A 24,581-nucleotide genomic window follows, 5' to 3' on the forward strand; every position below is an offset into this window, starting at 1 on the left:
TTCATATTTTTAAAATCTAGTTTACTATTTCTCACTTCTTCTTTTCAGTCTGCATAACACTGCTTATCTCAAAAGGGAGTATTGTGATGAATATATATCCATCTACATATGGAGGCATGCTAAGGAAGTTAAAAACAAAAATACATGCTACTACAGAATGCACTATTATGTGTTAAATGTAAAAAGTTTTAAGAGTGAACTCATGCCATCACCTATCACTTTCTGGGAATCATCATGTCCTTTGATTTAAAATATGAAGTAAGCCTTAATAAGTAAAGTTACCATTAAAATGGTTTATTTCTTTGCATTTACAAATGGATTTATTTGCTAGTTCATGAAAACAAACAAAAAGTGGTACTGTAATATGTCAATATGTACTTTACACCCACAAGATATTTATATTTTTATATTAAAAATGTGGAGTTCTAACAGAATACCTACCTGTTTCAAATTCTGCAGCTTCTCGATAGATTTCCTGTTGAGAAACAAACAAACTGAAATTTAATGGAATACTGGAGCTGGAATACTGGAAACTAACTCCATGATGTATTAACCCTAATAGTAATGTTCCTGACATCGGGGGAAATGATGGAAATTAAACATCTAGTTATGCACACTGTGACTGCACAATGTGCTGCATGCACTGCATGTGTTAGAATTTCTTCTGAGATCTTTTTTTTAATCTTTTATTCATAGCATTGCAGGTGATAAAAAATTTATGCTTTGAGTGTGGCACTGAAATTAAATGCAAAATGAAAACAGAAGCAGTTTATTGTAACATCTTAAATATCTTCATCTAGCATAGTATTGTGCTATAAACATCACAGGGTGACTTTTAAAATCTCCAAGTGCAAATATGTAAGAGTTGTGCAATAAAAAATAATGGATACTGTACATATTACCAATAAATGTGTATATCATTATTATAAATGGGCTTAAGGGATTGTTACAATTTCCCACCTATATTAAGTCCTGTATAGGCTGATCAGTGGCAAATCATATGAAAATCATAGCAACATACACATACGAATAGTGTGTATTAAACATGATAAGCTAGATTTTCTACAAGTCATATGAACAGCAAATTTTGAAATGTGAATATAGATATCAGACAAGGTCTAATTATTCAGAAAGTGAACTAAGTTAAATTTTTGTCACATTTAATTAAAATTTTAGTACCCTTATGCTGAAGAATGTCATCTGTTGCTACTTCTGCTTACTTTAAAGGGGATATGCATTATAAAGTGTTTTAGACATACTTAACTCTTCACCATGCTTGAGTTTGTTAGCTAACTTATAAATTACATGGTGTTATGAAGTTTTTATTGAGACTAGTATTTAAAAAAGTGACTTTTTACTCAGTTGCCTTGTTTGGGACTACATCAGTTTGTTGAGAATTCTAAACTGATTTATCTATTAATAACATGGAAATAATTACTGCTGTGTTTAGTGAATGCTGCAGTGACACATTTCCAATTTACATAACTTTGTAAAGTTAAAATTATACCAATTAATAAAAGTATTTATACAAGTAAAAACTATACTTTTAGGTTTTTGGACACTAATCAGATAAGCAATAAATAATTCAAAAATTAATATTAATGTATTGCCTACAATTTTACTACTAGTTTATGAATGTGTATGCTTTAATATTTTCTTTATAAAATGAATATGCATTATTTTGTAGATAATTATTTTGTAGGACATTCATAATTGTCCTAAGAGTACCTGAAAACTTACTTAATTCAGTTAGTGATTCATATATAAGTGGTGTTCATAGTATTAAATTATGAGGTTAATTTGAAATATCTGGGATTCTTTAAATTTTAAGGCATTGAGTATTATGATAATTGTATTGTTACTCATAACGAGCATTAGACAATTAAAACTAGAAAAGATTTGATAATTAGTAGCAACTTTAATTCAAATCTTATTTTGCCTTTAATAATCTTTCATCATTAATACTCAGAACTTCTATAATATTTTTAAATGTGCATATTTTGAAATATAAGGCATTTTAATAGAAATATTGGGCATTGTTGTGGTAACTGAATATATTATTATTTGAACAGTTAAAAAATCCACTTTGAAAACACATATGAGAAACAGAAACTTTCAAGTTAAATATATTATATTGAATTGTTTTTAGGGGCAGAAATAAATTTGCTAATTTGTGCATATACATGGATTAATATAGTCCACTTGTCTGAGCAGCTATGTTAGGTTTTCTGTGTAAATTCTTCTCATATACAAATTTAATATCTGCATGAATGAAATCTAAATTGTTTGCTTCTTTCTTCCTAATTCCTGAAGCTGTGTAAAAGCCTATAGAGGTTTGAAATGACAGGATTACAAGCAAGCTTTTGCATACAAGGCCTTTAGGGAAGAGCGGCTACCTTGCATCTAATAAATAAGAAAGTGAATTCATTGAATAAAAATTAAGCAGCATGATTATACAATCATTAGGTCTGTACAAAAAAAATATGTTTAGATTTGTTGTTTTCTTTCTTAGCACCCAGTGGAACAAAACACTACTTTTTAAACAGTAGGGAAGATAACTGTTTACAATAGTAACAAATTTAATTGTGATGACACTAGTGTGAATTATATAATGAAGATAACTTACTGAAAATTACTGTTACATATTATAATCTAATTTTTCAAGTGGATTAAGTAACAGAGATTATCTGAAATACAAATTTTGAGAATTAAAGATGGAGAGCAGCTCAACTTTTTTTAGTCATAATTTGCACTTAAATATTTGTTTAATTTAATCAGATAATAGATTTATTCTCAGCACAAGAGCACGGAGAAAAAAAATGATAGTTAAATGTGAAAAGTATGGAGTGGAGGCTTTGCATAAATAGTATATTCTCTGACTGATTTTCCCTACTTTGTTTAACTTTTCTTCTTTTTTCTCCGCATGGCCTTTCCCACAACACAGTGCAACATTCCCAATCATGATGATCCTTTTCACTATTCTCTAGATGAATGGGATTTGATTGTATCACCACACAATATATTGGTCCGTTTTGGGGCTGCTGTGTAAATTAACAATAAAAGGCTCATTCAGTATTCTAAATACTGTCATTTTACCTGCAGTGTTAAAAAATGAATAACTAATAAATTGCTTTAAAGAATATTAAATATTATTAGGATTATATTCTAAGAATATATACTTGGAATATAAAACAGTTTAGATTTACTGGATACTATAGTCTATATTTGTGTTCCCACTACTTTGCATCATAGTTTAAGTATCACCAACATTTTATTCACTTTTTTATTTGTATGCCTTTCAAAATACATTTAGTTTTTTAGATTTAATATCATTTGAATGTTATATAATATTTGAGAAAGCTACCATAGCATGAATATTTTTATTGTACCATGCCTTTTTTTATGTTGATCATTGTGCAAAATATAATGAATTCAACTAATGTCATTTTTATGACAGAAACATTATAAAGCAACCCCAAAAATATATTGTGTAGTTTTTGCAACACTACCTTTTTTAATTAATTTAATTACTCAGTATTTATTTATTTGATTTTTTAAAACTGCCCCAGTCATATAACTTTCAGTAGTTAAGGTTACATGATTTGTCAGGAAAAGATTTTATGTCCCAATTTAGGACATAGGAAACTGTCTATAGCACAGACCACTGACCTCAATTGCTCAGCATTATCTATACATGGACAGCCATTGTCCCAGATTTCAAATGAATTCCTCCTAGGTAGAAAAGCCAACATTAAGAATGAGATTTTCTGTGTGCAAATGAGAAACTCACTATGGAGTTATAGCCTTGAAACATTTATGAGCATTCTGTGTAGAGTCTGTTGCAGGGGAACATCAGGGAGAAATGGATACATTTGGCCAAAACTTTACTGTGGTTGATAAGATATATAAACCCAATGATAAATTTGATCAATTAAAAGCTTCACCCACAATAGATAAACTCAGTTTAACTTATGAAAACCTAGGTGGTCTGGAATATTTTCTGATATACATTTCCTCAATAACATATCTATCTGAAGAAAAAATATTTATCTGGGATTAATATTAAAATATATAAATTAATAGCAGTTCTCAGGCTGGAGAGAATGATGATGTTAATATAATATTTAGGTGCCTTACTAGGCTATAAAAAGAACAATCAGGTGTTCAGAAATACAGAAGGAAAAAAGTTGGAGCATAGACCAATGTAATGCTTTTGAGCTTTGCTTTCCTTATTTTATTTGCTTTACTATTTTCTTCATTATTTTATGCAATAACAACTCTAGAGTAGTCCAATTATAACTCAGAGACTTTTGCCAAGTTAAACCAATTGCTGAAGAAAGGTTAGGTTTCCAAAGAGCTATAATTTATTCCTTGAAGTTACATAAAAAACCTTCCAAGATTCAAGTACAGGTAGTCCTTGATGTTTCAATAATGTTTCAAAGTTATTTCAGAAAAAATAGTTTACAATCTAAAATTATGACCATCTACCATGGTCAAAATAATGACCATCTACCATCCCCGCAGGCTTGTGATCCAATTCAGACATTTGGTGACTAGGTTGCATTTATACAACTGCAGCAACTTGGACTCATGTGATCATAATTTGAAACTTTAGCAATCAGCTTCTGACAAACATCATTTGTTGAATCATTTAATAACTATGTGATTTGCTTAATGACCATGGTTAAAATGGTTATAAAATTGAGTCTGGTCACATTATGCCTTACTTAATGACTGTATTACCTAGTGAATGAAATTCTGGTCCAAATTGTGGAGTCTATGACTAGCTAGTGGGACTAGAGAGCCCCACTTCTGAAAATAAAGAGACTACTCTGTGGACAAGTGTATCAATATGTCCATGCAGCAAAAGCTGTTCCTTGTAGATTATTCTTTCTTCTAAGTGCTTATTGATGTTTCTAAAATGAAGGAAAGATCTGTAACCAGAGGTGGTATTCAGCAGGTTCTGACCAGTTCTGGAGAACTGGTAGCGGAAATTTTGAGTAGTTCAGAGAACCGGCAAATACCACCTCTGACTGGAGATTTTACAGTATCCTTCCCTTGCCATGCCCACCAAGCCATATCCACAGAACCGGAGTAAAAAAAAATTGAATCCCACCACTGACTGTAACCCAGTCTGCTGAAGAACGTCTGCTTTGCAGGCAGAAAAGCCTAGTTTAATCTCAAGTTTTATATCTACCCTTCGTAGTTGTTTTTCTTTAACATATCAGGAAGGCCGGAACTGGTAAAAAGTATAGAACATGATTGCCCAATGGTGGAGATAAAAAATAAGGGATCTATACAAAAATTCAGGGGAGAATGTAAGGCCAATAAGATTTGAGATTAAAAACACTTTATGGCAATTGCCTCTCAATTCTGTAAACTATTGGAATAATAAGTCTACCTTTTAGACTTGGTTCAGAATTGGGCATAGATTTATTGTATATTTCAATAAAACATACATGTGGATTCACTTTATGATAAAGATAGTTGTCTAAAATGTAGGGCTCACATAGGCAGGATAAAGTAGCAAGGCCTGTTCATAACTGCACAGAAGTAACCATTAAATAGTATTATCAATTAGATGTATAATGGATTATTACTTCATTTATGATGTAATTAAATTCATTGATTGAGCCGTCCAGGAATTTCTTTGCCTTTGAGAAATTCCTAACTAGCAAATTTATTTAGCTCACTTAAAATATCTAAATCTGGGCAAAGAATGAGAAAACTGTTTTTGTTTGCTTCAATCACAGAGATGCATGCAATTTCCCCTGTAATTTTCAGACCCACAGATTGCCAGGGGTTTGATACTGACTGTCTTAAAGTTGATTCAACCTTCCATTCTTCCAAGGACAGTAAAATGAGGACCCAGATTGTTGGGGGCAATATGCTGACTCTGTAAATCATTTAGAGAGTGCTGTACAGCACTAGGAGTGGTATATACATCTAAGTGCTATTTCTATTTCTATACCTGACAATGTGCTGGGACTCTTCCTGTGAGGCCATTCTTTTCCCTGCCTGTCTGTCTGGGTGGGTGAGTAGGTGAGTGGATGGGTGGGATGAGTACCTGAATTTATGGGTTATAGGACGGATAATGGTCCAGCCATCTTGCACATTATCACCTAAGGCTGCAACTGAAGAGCAACATCCATTTGGTGCTTATTCAGAGCTGTAGCTGAGGAAACAACATAATAGAATGTAGTCAAGAGGAGGATTCCTAGGAGAAAGAAATTTAGAGGAGTAAGAGGAAACTCAATGTGACAGGGAAAGGATGAAGGTATCCCCATCCTAACAGTTCACAAAATATATTTTAGATGCAGATAGTAGAGTCTTCAATGTAGCAAGTTTTTGTCTATAGATGTGAAATGTAATGGTCACCTCAGTCACTGTTGGATCAATTTCCGTGTGAAATCTGGAGTACTGTTTCTCCTCTGCAAGGATGATGTGATATCCCTAATTTGGAATTCAACAATTTATATATTTCTTGACAGGAATAGATTGCGTATTCTTTCTAACTAAATATTCTAATTGTTATGGGATCAAAGATATAGCCTATGTTTGTGTGTGTGTGTGTGTGTGTGTGTGTGTGTGTGTGTGTGTATCTATATATTTTTGTTTTGCATAGAACTAATAAAGCAGACCACACAAGCTTGACATAACCCCATTCCAGCAGATATAGCAGTTTTATAAACAGTTTTTAACATTTATCACATCTAGCAAACCTGATTGTCCATTCATTTCTTTATAATCTTCCTCCTCTTACTTAGTATCTCCATGTTTAAATTAGCTGATTCTGGCTGTTAATTCCACAAAATGAAATGATTTGGCATTTGTCAAAAAATCATGTTAATGGTATTAAACTATAGAGCACTGTAATAATTTATTAGCTTCTTTAAAAAGATAAAAGGTGCAATTATATACACATTTATCTAAGAATAACTATTTTAACATGTGAAATGTTAAGATATACATTTTTAAAAGTTCATTAAATTAAAAGTGTTCATTTTTCCAAAGAAGCTGTATGAGATACCAATAGGTGCTAGTGCATTGACTTTGCAGAATAATAATAATAAATGAAAATATTGTTAACCTGAAGCAATTGTTCTGTAGTGGTTCAAGAATTTAGTGATTATAATTATTTTAAACTGGTCTGGGAAACATTAGTAAAAGAAAATCTTTACAGCAATCCAAAACGAAACTTAAATTAGTAGTTATTACTAACCTTTCTCCTGAAGAAATCAAATTATATGGTTTTATCCTATGATATTTAGAAATAATGGCATCAAACTAAGTGCTTTGTTCTCTGAAGATCAGAATGGAGGTAAGACTGGGTTTGCTGAATGTTATTTTTCTATCTTGGCAAGCACTTTTTAAAATTCTATCCCTAGAGATCCATAACCTGTTCCTAATAATTGAAATTGTATTTATATTGCTCCGTTTTTTTAATTTACAAGATATTCTGTATAAGATTTTGAAGATATTTTTGTACAACAGAATACCTACTTTTATATTGACTATTGTTTTATCAGTATTGTCAATGTAATAGTACAGTAATCAGATTTAACTACAATAAGATAAGTGCATTCTTGGCTCATGAAAGGGTATGGTTTGCTCTCTCAAGTCAGCTATCCCCCTTTTGATGGTAAATGTCATTGCCTGGATTTCCCTTTGACAGTTTGTCAACTCTGAACCCCTGTTATAGTATCTATTTATTTGTCTTGTTTTCAGCTACATTAATCCATTCTGTTTTGACAAGTAGACTGATGGGTAATTGATAACTGTGATAGACACAAACAGAAGAGTTAGATGCTGAATAATTCAGCACTTTTCAATATCAATAAGAGAACAGGTTGAAAATTTTTGTCTCTATTTACACTTAAACTGAACTAAGTCAGCCTAGACATTTGTGCTGCCAGTCTATCAGAAAATCAACAGTGTACATTGGTTTCTACCCAACAAAATGTTTTATAAGCTTGTAACAATATGTGTGAAGCTGCCAGAATAATAAATAGGTACAGCAGCCCATGCATGCTAATGTTATGTTGTAAGCAGTTTTGTTGACAAGTGCTAATACTTCTTTCATACTATCATCAAAAGCAGCTAATACAACAGCCATTATTTGCTGGCTTTCCAAGCAAGACATGATGGATTGTGACCTTAATATGGGTTAGCCAAGTTTTGAAAGTTAAACAACTTGCAATAAATCATAGAATTATTACAATGCAGTTTAATTGGTTAAGGACTGTTTATTTCCTAAACAGGGTGAAAAATTTCTGTTTCGGCACTTCTAATTTGCAAAGTGCATTTTCATTATGAATGGCAGTTTAATATTCACCTCTTTTGTCATGCAAAATATGCAACACACAGGCAATCTATTAATTGGATAAAAATGCATTGCAAGCGTAAATTATCCTTTATATCATCACTTGTGAGCTTTTACATCTATTAAATGTGCTAAATGGAACTTACTTAGAATATACAGCATACAGTTAATCCTTAAACTTAATTCTGTCTCAAAATTATTTTAATGACCTTTTTTGGCAAAGTAAAGTAATTAACCAATTGTAAACACATAGAGCAATTACCTTTACTTAAAGCCCTTGGTGGGTATGTTTCATTGACTTGGCAGTTTAGGGATATATATAATTTTCCAATATGTAATAACCTGTTTTGTTTTCATTCAGACAACTGTTAATATAATATTTTATCCATATGCAAATAGAAAATGTTCAAAATTGATTTAAGTTTGTACTATATATTATTCATAGTATCTTTTCAATCATATATAAAACATATTGTACATAGAATGTTGCAATAAATCTATTATTTCTAGTGCATCCATCTACGCATTTCTATGGCTGTACGGTGCTTCCAGTTTTATCTTAAAACTGATTTTTTTTTGCTGCATTAGGGCTTAACTTGCCTCCATACCTGTTTATTCCAACTGCTACTGCTGATAGTCTTCCTGATTCCACTCCTTACGTACAGAGCTGGGAGTGACACGAATAATATAAGCATGGCTGCTCAGATTCCAGAGCAATGGATAAAGACAGCTAGGACACTGAGAGGAAGTTGTTGAAGCTGTGACTGACAGCCATTATTCCCTGAGGTTCTCAGAGCTCTGAAGAGGGAATTAAGCAAAACCCTTAAAGAAGATTTTCAAATCCAATTGCTTAAAGAACAGAACAGTTAAGAGCTTCTAGCTGTTGATCCAAAGGTGGTAAACTCAAATCCCATACAGATTGGGATATTTTAACAAAAAGAAAAAATATGCAGAGATGAGGGGGGGTTTCTTCCAGAGGCTTTTCTTGTACTGCTATCAAAAGCATGTAAGAATTGCCCTTGGGAAGGCTAATTCAGCAGAAATACCATTTGGGGACAGAGGAAAGCGACAATACTATAGTACTGTCCTTGTCAGTAGTGACCAAACTTTGGTGGTTGTTTGTTTCCCTTCCCATTCTTCCTTTAAGTAATTTTGAAGGCAGAGATCACAAACTGAAGGATAATGGTTCCATAGGTCAGCAGTTCCCTTCTGGGATCAGGAACTGGTTTCATAGAATACAATTTTTCCATGGATTGGGGAGCATGGTTTCATGTGCAGTCTAGAGCCCACACATGTGCAGATGAAGCTTCCCTCGCTCCCCCCTGTTGCTTCTGCAGCCCAGTTCCTAACAGGCCATAGATCGGTATTGGTCCATGGCCCAGGGGTTGGTTGATGTACTTTAGACTGCTGGCTGCCAGTTTAAAATGGTACGATCATGAGCATAGTTAGATAACCACCCAGAGTCACCTTAGCGGGGAGGATACAAAGACCTGCAAATAGAAATAGAATGACTGCGGCAAAAGAAAGCAAAGTTAATAGCAATAGTAATAGGCACCTTGGGAGTAATCCTAAACAACTGGAGCAGTTGTTTACTTGAAACTGCCTATATACCCTACGATGATACCCTTAACACCATAAAACATCCACATCTGCCTATCCCAGAAAGGACTCAATGGTAGATAAAAATACCAAATCCAGTCTGATCACATGACTGAAACAAACCATAACAATATTAACTTGCTCAGTTATGAATTCATATTCTTCCTTATTAAAATTACTTTTAATGAGGCACTGTAGATCTCCTTATGGTTCCCGCGGATTGCTTTGGTTCTAGTTAGAACAAGCTCATTACACAAGGAAGAGCACACAGATCTATAGGATAAATTGGTGGAGGAAGGCCTACAATGAATTTGGTATTGTACATCAACTCTTTTAATGTTTGCTGCTAATTTCTGTTGTTTCCAATGCCTCACTCAAGCTATCTGGTAAGATTTCTGAGCCGAGCTCTTTGGTCATTCCTGATAAAAAAAAAAATTTATATTGTATTGTTCCCCATAACAGTATATATTCCAAAAAACTAGTAAAATGGTTAAACATTTCCTTGTATGTTAGAAATTATTCTGGATTCTCAGCTCTTGGTGTATATTGAGTTCTATAACTTCAATGAGCAACCCCCAAGATCAATAGGACATGGTCAACAACTATTACTAATGATTCCACATGATAATACACCTGCTTCTTTTTGAACTCCTCAGTGAGTTCTGCCACAAACTGTTCAGAGATATCCACACTCAGTAACATTGCTTCCTCAATGGGTTTCACAGAGAAATTAGTGCCCTCATTGGGGAAAGTTGCTAGAAATGTTTCAGTGTCTTCCTGTTGTAAAAAGACTGCATGGTCAGGTTAGTACAGATTATTGTAGTATGGAAAATAAGCACAAGCAATTTGCTCAGAATTGCTTAATGGTATTCAGCAATTTTCATCTGTTCATATTCTCCTGCAACATGGTATTCTAGCACCTGTGATGCTTGGGTGAGTGTAATTGTCACACAGCCACTTCTTTATGGGATCATTACACCACAAAGCAAGGGGAGTCACCATTATAATCTTAACAGAATTACAACAAATCCTTGGATAAGAAGCAAATCTTGTCTGCCATCAGTTTATTATGGTCAATCTGTGCTGGAATTGCCATCCCTTGGTACCAATTTTTACTCATGTGTCACATGGAACACCTAGCACAGCAAGATACATTTCCTTAAAATAGCTCCTTTTCATTTACTTGCACATACAGGTTATGTATGTAGATAGATAATCATTCTTCCAACATTAAGGTCTTTGCCTAGTTGTTTTTCAGAATAATTAAGATAGCAAAGACTATTGTATATTAAGATTATTCTTTCTGTGCTAGCTAATTTTCAGCAACTTTTCTTTGCCCAAAAGTCTCGACTGCTTTCCAGGGATCCTTCCTTCCCAAACTCTACTGTGCTCCAATCCTTCACTGGTCTGAATTTTCTTTCAGAATTGGGTTTGTGTAGTTCTTAGTGCTCTCTGCTGATGTTTCATTACCCAACTAGATAAACTGATCAGTGTGGAGTTTGCTGCCTATTTATGTACAGTAGCTTGCCCTAACAATTTTGGTAGGATGTGGTTTTCTCCTTGTTAGTTACAAATATTTTCCTTAATTGTTTCTCGGATGTTAATCCCTGGCTATCTAGGTATTGGGTGCTATAAATGATGTATTTCTAGTCTTTTTGTTTCCTTCTTAGCTTTTTAAAAATTGTCTAATTTGAATGGTAAATATGATTTATTGCAGGAACACAAGCAAGTGTTCCTGCAATAAATGTTCGGGTCAAACAAGGAGACCTGAACTCATTGGTAACCTCACATTTCAATGAACAAGGCCATACATTTAATTTCACAGTTACTAAGATTGTTGGCGGTGAAGATACAAAGATAGTCAGGGAAATGATTGAAGCCTAGGAAATGAGCCCCTTGTCAGTCAACAGGAGTGCTTATCAGGTATTTAGGAGCCAAGGGCTTGGCAGCACAAGCAACCAAAGCCAATCACCAATCATCAATACACCAATCAGCCAATAGGGAGGGCACCACACAAAGGCAGATCCTGAAGTTGAAACTCAAATACTTTGGCCACCTAATGAGAAGGAAGTACTCACTGGAGAAGAATACTGGGTATTTTGGAAGCATGATCTTCTAGTAGCTTTTATTGTCACTTCTGATCAGATCAGAACACATATATTTGAATTCAAGTGTTACTAATTCAGATACTATAATGGTTGTCAGTTATGGTAGATTAATAAAATGGAATTCTTCTGTTGTGACCACTTTCCTTGGATTACCTTACTACCTACTGAGGCTTTCCATTCTGAGAAACATTATGATCTGCAGCTAAATCCTTTAAGTGTATTTCTGAAGATATAGCCTGCCAAGCAACACTGAAGCAACCAGATAACCTGGAGGGAACACTTTTAGCTATGTGGATTTAATAGGGACAATGAAGTTTTTGCAATGTTTTGAAACCGAAACAGATTCAAGCCACTGAAGCTAAATCACTATCCCTTAAAGCTGTAAAAGTGCTATCAAATAAGCAAAGAAGAAATTTCCTTTCTGAAACCCTCCAGGAATTTGTTCATTTTTTTTGGAGGAGACGCACAAAAAAATTACCTTGTGTGGTACAATGTTTACAAACACTCAGAAATAAAGAATGTGTTGGGAAAATTTCAAGAAGCTTTTGGATTAATTGACTAAAAAACATAGTTCTGTAAATGTAATAATATCTATTGCATGTTCAGGACTGAATTGGAGAGGGATGGAACTATGATCAGCAGGCCTTAGTCCTTAAAAATTCCCTCAAGGCCACAATAACCATAGAATACAAATAGAAGCTAGATATTGACTAGACGTGCCCATTGATAGATATAGATACTGTGTTGTGATATATGCAATCCTCGTGAAACCTCTTTCCATGGGCTGATAAGACTATAGAGATTTTCCAGGACTTCTGGTTGCAGCGCTGCCATGGGGTGGGGAGAAAAGAGCAAGCTCTGCTCTCTCATCCCCAATCTGCACGTTTGGAGGCCCCGGTGAGGGGCATGTAGACCCTGGAGGGGAAGACGAAGGTGTGAGGAAGCCTGAGGAGAAGTTTGACAGTGGCAGCTGTTGACAGCTTCGAGGGAGACCTCATTTGCTCTGACGTGTGAGTGATCGGCCATCTTGATGGCAGACCGAAGTCGCAGCGCTTTAGCCCAATGAGGAAGATACCAGAGCATGAACAGCGTTTTTGGCATCAATTGATGGATTGAACTTGGAATGAAGGAAGCGGAAAGTGAAAGTCGAGGAGAGAAATGGCAGAGAGAGACGGCAGAATTGTGAGTCTTAAATAAGAGGACGGAAGTCCGAAGGGAAATGGCGATCCGGCGGTGAAAGCAAGGAACTCTTAAGACAGAGATCAAAGCCGATTTAGTTGATTAAAGATTGACTGATGTTTTGGACTTGTTCTGAAAAATTTGGAGTTGATTTAGACTGATTATCTAGGAATTTGGAGTTTAATCTGATGGATCTGTGACTTGTAAATGAAGAAGAACAGTGGAAAAAAGTAAGAGACAGGACTAAACCCGAGAACGGAAGTGACATTTTGAGATTATACAGAGAGAAGAGAAGCTGATGTAACAGACTGTGACTAAACAAAACGTGAACGGACAAGGAAAGGAAAGTGATTGAATATTACTGGACTTCTTTTCATAGAATATAATTAATGAAATAACATTTTGATTAAGGTTTGATTGAATTTATTAAGAATTTAAAAGTTTAAATGATATGAAACTGTGAAAACTGGTGAAATACTATTTTGATGATTATTGATTGATTGATTACTTACAACTAATGAAATAAGTAAGGTCATATATATAAGAAGTGGAATATAGAATTGTTTAAAAGAAACTGAACTTTACAGTTAAAGATAAAGAATACAGTTGATATACCATAATATAGTAATATAAAATAGTTGTATAAGAACAATTTACAACAAGTATATTTTAGGATATTATATTAGACTCTTTCTCTCTTCTTTCTCTCATGTTGATATTATCCTTCCTGTCATCCCTTTAGCTCTCTCCCTTCTCTATCTTCTTTAATTTTGGTGATTCAGTTAGTTTCAGATTCTATAAAAGACTGAATCAAATCTGAATAATTTAGAATATCAAAAGTGGGAAAAGATATTTATATTCTAAGGGAAACTACTGAATAGAACTAATAACAAAAGAAAAACTAAACAGTGAATGATAAAGTGGGAAGATATTTACAATAAAGTTAGGAATATGACCAGTACTACAACAGCGAACCTGAAAGGGAAAAAAACCGATGTCTGGTTCATCAATGTCTATTGCATCTCCAGCGGGCCAAAAAACAATAGAAGGAATGTTGAATACAGAAAAGATGAGCAACGTGGCCAACATGCAGATGATGCAAGCAACATTAACAGCTATTCAGGAACCGATGCTTAAAATGGAAGAGACAATCGTTAATAACCATACAGATATGAAGATGGAAATGGGAGAAATGAAGGGTAAAATTCAAAATTTAGAGAAGATGGGAACGATCCAACAGACACTGGAGAAGAATGAACAAAGAATATAGAATATAGAAACTAAAGCTGAACAAACAGATAAGAGATTGGAAGGGTTGGACAGGAAAGTAATCGAGATGAACAGAGACTTAGAAGATTCGATTATCCATCTCGAAATGGAACGTGCAGCATTCTATTTGAGGTTCCAAAATATAATGGAATCCAAATATAAAGACCTGGGAGACATAATGTCCCACTTAATAGCAGAGGCATTGCAAAGGGACCAGCAGGAAATAGTGAAAGAATTAGATGAGGTCTACCGAATCCATACAAACTATGCCAGACAAAACAAGCTGCCTCGAGAGGTCCACATCAGGTTCGCCAGAAAAAATGTAAGAGAGATTGTATATAGAATCACAAAGGACGAGCCGATGGTGTATAAAGAAAAAGAGATCACGACCTTGAAACAAATTCTGAGGCGGGTAAGAGAGTTGAGGAAGGACTACAGATCTCTGGTGATACTACTGAATAAACGAAACATCTGGTTCCGATGGCTGGTCCCTGAAGGAATGCTGGTGATGTGGCAAGAAAGAAGAATAAAAATTGATAGTATTGAAAAGGCACAAGAACTTTACGATCAGTTGATGGAAACAGAGGAAGAGGGGAGCATTAAAGAAGAGTCAGAAAGCAAGAGTCAGGAGGACCAACAAGAAGATCAGCAACAGGGAATACAGGAAACGGACCAAGAAGAGAGAGGCAAAGAAAAGAGAGAATACCCAAGGAGAGAAGGACTAAGAACAAGACCCCAAAGAGAAGCAAGAACAAACAGAAGATTTAGCTAGACTCAGAATTAACAATGGAAGAAGAGATTAAATTACTCTCAATAAACATCAATGGATTAAACTCCCAGATCAAGAGGAAACAAATATTAACCAAACTAACTAAACAAAACGTTGATATTATATGCCTACAGGAGGTACATATCCAAAAACAGCATAAAAATATCTAGAATATCCCACGTTGGGTGTATTATTTACAGCATTGGCAGATCAAAAGAAAAGGGGGGTAGCAATTTACGTAAAAAAAGGGATAAATGCAAAAAAAAATATGCAGATGAACAAGGCAGAATTTTAATGATACAAATTAATTTACATCAAAAACAATTACTATTAGTGGGGATATATGCCCCTAATGATAACCAGAAGAAGTTTTATAAGGGACTGTATGATAAAATAATTAGTGTAGGTGAAGAAAATATTTGCTTGATAGGGGACTTTAATGCCATTGTTGATGTTAAGAAAGACTATATTAGTATGGAAGGGACTAGGAAGAGAAAAAAAGAGAATCTTACCAAAAAAATTTTTGATTTAACACATGAGACCAATTTGGAAGATATATGGAGGAAAAAAATCATCGTCCAGAATCGATATGGTATGGGTTAATGGGGCAATCGAGAAAGACATTAGTGAAGTAGAGACAATGCCTAATATATGGGCTGACCATAGCCCGGTTAAAATTACATGGAAAGGACATAGTAAAAGGAAAAGGAGATAGATATTAAATTCACAAATAACAAAGGAAAAAGAATATATCTCAAGAATGAAAAATGAGTTAGAAACATTCTTTAAGGTTAATCTAAAGCAACATACTAGTTTACAAAATTTATGGGACACTACAAAGGCCTTCGTGAGAGGCATATCAATTGCTTATATAGCTAAGAAAAAAAATGGAAGAAACAGAACGAATTACAAGAAAGGATTAAAAAATTTGAATATGAGCTCCAAAAAGACCCAAAGAATATGGAAATGAAGAAAGAAATAGGGATGATTAGACATGAACTAAATTTGATAGATATTGAGGAAAATGCACGTAACTTAAAAACTCTTAAGCATAATTTCTTTGAATCAGCAAATAAACCAGGAAGGTGGTTGTCCCATAAATTAAAAATAGAGAAAGAGAAAACATTAATTCAGCAACTAAAGGATGAGGAAGGGACAGTGTATTATCAGATGGAGGAGAAAAAGAGAATTGTGCAAAGGTATTTTGGCGAGCTTTATAATCAAGAATATGTTAGGGAAGAAAACATTAGATACTACTTGGAGGGAAACGGTCTGAGCCCAATCTCAGAAGAAAATAGAGAAGTACTTAATAAAGAAATAACATTAACAGAGTTACAAAAGGCGATACAAAAACAAAAAAATAATAAAACACCAGGCCCGGATGGTCTACCAGTCTATATAAAATGGTCTATATAAAATGGTCTATATAAAAATTTATCTGAAATATTTGAACCAATATTACTGGACTATATAATGAGGCATAAACCCAAGCTAGACTTCCGAGGTCCTAGTCCAAGGCATACATCTCCTTAATTGCAAAAGATGGCACTGATCAACAATTAATTGCGAACTATAGGCCAATCTCGTTACTAAATACGGATTATAAGATATTTATGACAATATTAGCAGAAAGAATGAAACCAATTTTGAGTGAACTTATACACACAGACCAGAATGGTTTCCTGCCAAATAGACAAATTAAAAAACAATATTAGGACAGTACTAAATTTGATTGAATGCTATTAAGCTCATTCAGAAAAAGAGGCAGCTTTAATTTTTTTAGGTACACAAAAAGCATTCGACAATCTTAATTGGAAATTCATGCTATATCAAATTAAAAAGCTGAATTTTGGCACTAATATAGAAAAAACACTACAAGAAATATACTCAAATCAAAAAGCAAGTGTATTATTAAATGGAGACCGTACTGAAGATTTTGAAATTGCAAAACGAGTGAGACAAGGGTGTCCATCATCGCCTCTGTTATTTATCTTGTCTTTAGAAGTGTTGCTAGCTGCAACCAGACAAAACCCAGAGATTTATGGAATTAAGATTAGAAATGAGGGATATAAAGTTCAGGCATTTGCTGATGATTTGGTATTTATAGTGGAGGATCCAATGAATTTGGGACCAATATTGTTGCAACAAATAGAAAAATTTGGGGAAGTAGCAGAATTTCAAATAAATAAAAATAAAACTAAGATGATAGTCAAAAACTGTACAACAAAGCAGAAAGTAGAATTAGAAAATACAATAGGACTGCAATATCACCCAGATGTTCATCATTAAAAGAGGACAATTATGTCAAACTGATTAAGCAAATCAGAAAAGAATTGGAATTATGGGCCAAATTGAAACTGTCTATATTAGGAAGAATAGCAACGTTGAAAATGAATACCTTACCAAAATTAATATGTCTATTCCAAATGATTCCAATTAAATTAGGGAAATCTTTTTTTATAGAACTGAATAAAATGACATCCAAGTTTGTCTGGTTGGGCAAGCGGTCACGTATTAAAATGAAACTATTACAAGATAATAGGAGCAGAGGCGGTCTAGGACTACCAGAATATGGGAGCTTTATTATCAGGCAGCGGTGTTGAGTTGGGTTAAGGATTGGATTAAATTAAGAGACAAGAGAATCTTAACATTAGAAGGACATGACCTCTTGATAGGTTGGCATGCATTTTTGTGGGAAAATAAAAGTAATATACATACCTATTTCAATCAACACCTAATAAGAGATTCATTGATTAAAATTTGGGAAAAAAATCAAAGGTAAACACTATCCAGAAATCCCACGATGGCTGTCAACCATGGAAGCCATAATACATCCAAATAGATTAGACCGACGGAAAATGGTAAGCTATGAAGAACTATTAGATAGCCAAGGGAAATTAAAATCAAACCAAGAACTGAAAGAAAATGGAATTATAATCGATTGGTGGCCATATTTGCAAATTCAAAATAAATATAAAAAAGACTCAAAAGATTTTGGATTTAACAAAGGGAAGAACCAACTAGATAAAATATTAATGGGACCAGAACAAAAACTTATAACTAAAATATATAAATATTTATTAGATTTTAAAATGGAAGAGGAAATAGTCAAAAGTACAATGATTGCATGGGCACAGCATTTTGGATACACTATAGAATTAGAGGAATGGGAAAAAATATGGAATATAAATTATAAATTAACAGTATCTGCCGCATACAAAGAAAACATATAAAATGTTTTACAGATGGTATTTAGCCCCAACAAGATTGGCAAAAATCTACTCCATATGAGTCCTAAATGTTGGAAGTGCAAAAAAGTTGATGGTACATTTTATCACATGTGGTGGATGTGCCCCGAGGCCAGGACATACTGGATCCAAATTAAAAATTGGTTAAAAGAGATTACTGGCTATCAGATTGAGCTCAGACCGGAATCCTTCCTATTAGGAATTATTAAAGAAAGACTACCGAAAGAAGTAAAATACCTAGTGTTACATATTATAACAGCCGCCAGAATAGCCTTTGCGCAGGTATGGAAAACACCAAATACCCCTAATGAAGAACTAATAATACACAAAGTAACAGAAAGTTATGAGATGAATATGCTAACAATGAAATTGAAAGGAAAAGATGACTCTGAATTCTTTACAATTTGGAACAATTGGTATAAATGGCTAAAAAACAGAACCAAGAAGGGAGACAAAAATGTTAATTGAAACAACCCTTAAGAAAGTAAAATAAAATTTTGTAAACTATATAAAGATATAAGAATAGTAATTATAGCTAAAGATATTATTTAATAGTAAACACAATATAATGTCTTATGATATTTAAATCAAAATCTTGTATAGATGCCAAGAACGTTGTTGATACCATGATGTTTTACGATGTAAAAAAGAAAAGAAAATTAATAAAAATTATTTAATTAAAAAGAAAAAAGAATATAGAGATTTTCCTTCATCAGAAATCCCCAGAAAAAAAGCTTTTAATTGTAGAGCTTCCATTAGGAATTGGTGTGAAATTTATGAAACAATTTAACTTCAGATCCAGCAAAGCTTTTTTCAGAAAAAGTAAGGAAAATGGAGAAAACTCTGTGTTTTCTGTAATCAAGGGGTATAATCAGATCTATTGATTTTGGTTTGGTGTTATTTTTTTTTATAGTTTTGTTTTTAAAATAAACAGCACAGAGAAATAATATTCTGAAATATTTTAGATTATAATAGTTTTAGTGCTGTTCTTCAGATGTTTTTACTAGCAAATTAAAACTAAATTTGATATTTTGGAACTTATTTTATAATCTATACTTTTTGATCCTGTAAGTTAAAAATTAAACCATGGGTATCTTGTATACACCCAAGAGCATCACTCTTTCCTACTGCTGTCAAGTTATTTATGTTTAACCAAGCATTTATTTATCAGTTCTTAATGACAAAGTCTAACAAGGTTATTACACCTGAGAGAAAAATATGTAAGACAGGTTTTCTAATTAATCACAAGAAGGGTTCAAGAAGGTCTGGCTATTTCTGTTAAATAGAACATCTTCTGAAGTTTCTCTCAAATGTCTATTAATAAAACTCCTTCTAATACATTGTTTTAAATTATTCAGCTTTGGGGATGGGTGTTAATGTTATCTTTCTATACCTAGTAAAATATGCTTATTAATTGGGGATGTAATCACTCTTATATTCTGAAAAAACAGAATATAAGAAATTAAAATTTAACTTAGACAATGTGCAAAAATGTTTTACATCAACTTTTATTATTTGTCTATTTAGCCTATTGTAAGATACTTCAGCTTTCAAGGTGAAGACAAAAATCCCAACTTGCATCCACAGCATGGGCAAGAAAGCTTGGACTTTACTTGGGCTTCAGTTTCACTTGTAGTTTACTGGCAAAAAGTGCCCAATCTTATTAGTAGTGTTCTTACTCTTAGCAGTGAATTCTGTAGGACACATAAGTATAGCAAAGGCAGATAATCTAAATCTCATTTTTCCTATTTTACTGAAAAATGTTATGTGAAATCCTTAATTGACCAAAACTATCATGTTTAGGAGACATAAATATGTATGTATGGGCACATCTGGTCATGATCATGTTTTGTAAGATTGAAGTCTGGAGATTTGTGTGGAATAGTAGTGATATATTAAAGAATAGAATTGAAACAAATGCTATCAGTATTAATGCCCTACAAAAATGGTGAAATTAAATGCTTCAAGAATATTAAGAAATACTAGGGTTTCAGAAGTAATTGATCCAAATGGAAGCAGTTAAAATATATGTTGGTGCGATTTGCTTATGGCAGGGGTGTCAAACTCGTGTCGTCAAGGCATCATCACGTGATGTATTGGGACTTTTTTTCCCCTTCGATAAACTGGGCAGAGGTGGGGCTAGCACATGATGCATTTGCCTCGCGGGCCGCGAGTTTGACACCCCTGGCTTATTGGATGGCTTTCGGCTTATTTAATGTGTTTGTAAAAACTGCACTTGTGGGATTGGGAATATATCATTGGAATTCAGAATTGGGAATATACTGTTATAAAACAGTATAAAACAGCAAAGATGACTACAAAAATGATATGGGAATTAATTTATTAACTAGTTAACATTTGATTGTTTTGAATTATATCAATTCAAAAATTATATCCTCCAAAGCTGAGAATCTGAGAAAGAAAGTGGAAAATCAAGAAAATCAAGCTAGGGTGGGGATGGGGGAGTGAAGCTGCCCCCCACACCCCACACCTACTTACCTTAGGACCACTGCAGTCAGTCCTCCCATGCCCCAACACCTGTTGTGCCGCTGCCCGACTTCTTCTGTGGCCACTTGTGGCAGGACATGTGGCGCATTGCACCGGTGGCGCTTCTTGTGGCAGGACTGCGAGTGGTGGCACTGGCACAATACACCATGTGGCATCTGGCCGTGAGCGGCCGCAGAAGAATTTGTGCAGCAGCATGACAGGTGTTGGGGTGCGGGAGGCCTGGCTGCGGCGATCCTAAGGTAAGTGGGTAAGACATGCCCCCAAAATAGGACCTGGTGCTTATTTGGGGACTCAAAAGAAAATAAGACTGGGTCTTATTTTTTGGGAAACATGGGTAGTAACCCTACATCGTTTTAGGGAAAGGTAGAGCAATTGCCTAAGGCAGCAGTTTTGTTCCTCTGACTTCTTTAAAGTTGGCTCTTTTCACTTCAAGTACATTTTCAAAAAGAAAATTGGATTAAATTATTAGGCTTTTGGTTTTTATTTCATACAGTCCATAGTGCCATATTTTTTGTGTAGCTTTCAGATTGCATTGCTTGGTGTGGTGAGTTTTGGGGTATGTGCATGGGCCCACATGCGTGTACTCTATTAATGCTCTTCTGTAGTGTGCAAATCTATTGATGCCCTTCCTTTGTGCAAATATATATGAACACACACACCCAGCTACCATGCAGATCACTGTGCAACTGTTCTAGAATTGGTAATTAAACATAGAATCAGGCACTGAGAAAATACAGAATTCTGAAGCACCTTTTACATGGACTTTTATCATAGACATTAAACATAAGAGTTATTAAATTTTCAGAACTACAACCTATGTATATCCAGCTAAATCTTTAACTGCACAGTCCATACAGATAAGAATATTGACTTGAACATCTTATAATTTATTTTCTATTTCTGTTTTTCACATAGTATTGCTATTTACAGTATTCACATATGTACAGCATATAGAACATGATTTTGTTCTTTAACCATAAAAAAATAATTACACAATTTAATTTCACCGAAGCTCATATTTTATCTGATTCATATGAGTACAAGATTTAGGCATATGAACATGCCTATAAATTATGAAAAAATAATTCTACAATTTGTATGAAAATAAAATTGTCTGGGATATAAATTTTCAGAGTTGTTATGATTGTTCTTTTAATCATAAACCAAGTATTCCATATTATCACTAAGATTTGGATCAAATTATTATTTATTTGGACAGCAAATTTAATTTAATCTTTGAACATGCTAATATAATCCTAAATAAGGTATGTGCCAGTTATAGATTTAATAGACTTATCTGAAAGTCACATTGTTGTTAATTTGGAATAATATAAATTGAAAGCTGGCAATTCAGCTCACAGAGCCAAGATTTTAAAATGAACAGATTCATCTAACTTGAGTTGGTATATGATCCGATCTTGCCAGCTGATGCTGCCAAAATAATGTAATATATTTTGGATATGCTAATAAAGACATTTCTGCTGTGGACATCTCTGGAACTTTCAATACTAAGTTTTATGCAAATGAAAATAACTTCTTGGCATCTGAGTTTCTTATATTTCTGGATTACTTTAAACATAATAATGCAATTACATCTAAGAAGCATGCAAATTATGCTTGATAAACTCTTAGGTTTTCATTTTGGAATCAATTTTTTTATCATTCAAATAGTGATAGACATTTTCAACAAGTATAGAAAACTGTTAGTGAAGATGGAGCTCTCTTACTGAATTGAACTCTCTTATTATTGTTTTTAAGTAGATAAACAGCTTGACATATAAGGAGCATCTAAGTGCCATATTTGTGTTATTCAATTTCATAAACATTTAAATGTTTTATTTTTTCAATGTTTTGTTTATAGTTTATGTTATGTGTAAAACAGGAAGCCTATGAAGATAAATACTTCAAATTAAATGTGTGATCTCAAAACACCCGAGTCATAAATTCATATTATGGTTAGTAGACGTGTGGGATTCATTCTTTGTGATACACCATGGAGTAGAAAAAGAACTCTGCCTATTAAATTAATGTATTTCATGTGAAATTTTTGAAGATATGTGATATATCTGTCTGCATTTTCTGACTTTATTATTATTTGCTGCTTTTCTGTTGCATCCTTTCCCCCAATTTTCATGGACTCATTGAGCAAGTACCTCTTATTCTAAATTAACATACAAGATATTTGTGTGAAATCTAGTTTTCATATAATCAAATGCCTAGAGTCACCTTGTAGGGAAGATGGGCAGCATAAAATTTTAATTTGATAAATAAATCAAATATATTTAATACATTGATTAAAATAAGTAAATAAATCCACAGAATCTGATTCTAAGTCTGTCCATTACCAAAACAACAGACAGGTGGAAATTGCCCCTTCCACCCAAGAGAGAGTTACTCCCAGCCCCGTACATAGAGCAAGCTGGCAAAAAAGGAGCACAAAATTGAACTTTGCAGCATAAACAGAACTTGAAACAAAGCAGTCACTGAAATTCTTTTATAATGGGCTATTTAGCTGCTGCTGCTTCATAAATCAGAAATTATTCCATCTTGTTTCTTTGTATTCTTCTATCTGTTCAATCCAGCTTGCCCAGGAGAAGTCTGGCAGGTTATATACAAGTATTTCTTTGTTGTTCTGCCTTGACAGCAACGAATTAAATAAGTGAGGAAAATATATGCATTATTAATAAATTGGTAAAATGAGTACCCAGAAGATTATATCTCTCACAACTATGCTGGTGTAGCTAACATTGCAAAGGTCAGAAGCAAGTGAAGTCGAGCAGCGTGCAGAATAATAATGCTAAACATGGACACTTAACTGACTCCTGTGCAGAGTTTTTTAAGCTGGCTGATTCTGGAATGAGTAACCTTTGCTTAATAATGGCAACTCAGCAAAGAAATGCATGGATGGACGTTTTTACTATTTATATATCCTCCTCTATATTGAGACATAAGTGTCTAAGACATCTCTCCTGTCTGTAATTACTGTAGGGATAAGAGGCTTCTAGTGCACAGAGATGTAGAAAGCTCAGAATGTATTATTTGTTTGCACCAAAACAGGCACCAAAACACAGAGGAACAAATTCTGATCTATTTTGTTTACATTCCTTTTATAATTTTCAGTAGTAGCTCTACACACTAGTAAATAGATTCAGAAGAGAACCTGAACATAATAACATTGAGAAATTTACAGAGTGGAATATTCTGAGACTGTTTTTTTTTTTAGTACATATCGGTGTGCTAGATTTGTAAAAAAAAATGGTTGTACAAAAATGTAAGAAAATTGTATGCTCAATTATAACCTAACAATTGTAATATGTTCTCATATAATGCACTACAATAATTTAAAATTTTATTATTCCGGTGTGACTAACATAAATACCTCATATATTTAATTTCAGATGGGAGATGAAAGAGAAAGAAACTCTGAAAGAGGAAGAAAGAACGATGCTAGAGAAATTACAAAAATATGTCACACCACCTTCTCTTACTTCAGAAGATAAGGAATAATAGAACCTGATAAGGATATCTTTTAGTTATGCATTCTTAATGTCAATTAAATAGATTTTTCTGAAAGAGAG

The 24,581-nt window shown here is 33.7% G+C and overlaps 1 protein-coding gene across 1 annotated transcript in view; it reads left to right on the top strand.

The window, feature by feature from the left end:
* KIAA0825 (KIAA0825 ortholog) overlaps positions 1-24,581 on the top strand; it is a 160,424-nt gene extending 135,843 nt beyond the window's left edge. The window contains exon 20 of the mRNA XM_026672456.2: positions 24,402-24,581. Within this exon, the coding sequence (XP_026528241.2) occupies positions 24,402-24,510 (109 nt within the window). The 3' untranslated portion in view covers positions 24,511-24,581. The remainder of the gene's footprint in view (positions 1-24,401) is intronic.

Source organism: Notechis scutatus, chromosome 2, assembly GCF_049901735.1.
Source record: "Notechis scutatus isolate UNSWTSFEM ecotype Mainland chromosome 2, rNotScu1.2, whole genome shotgun sequence".
Lineage (NCBI taxonomy): Eukaryota > Metazoa > Chordata > Lepidosauria > Squamata > Elapidae > Notechis > Notechis scutatus.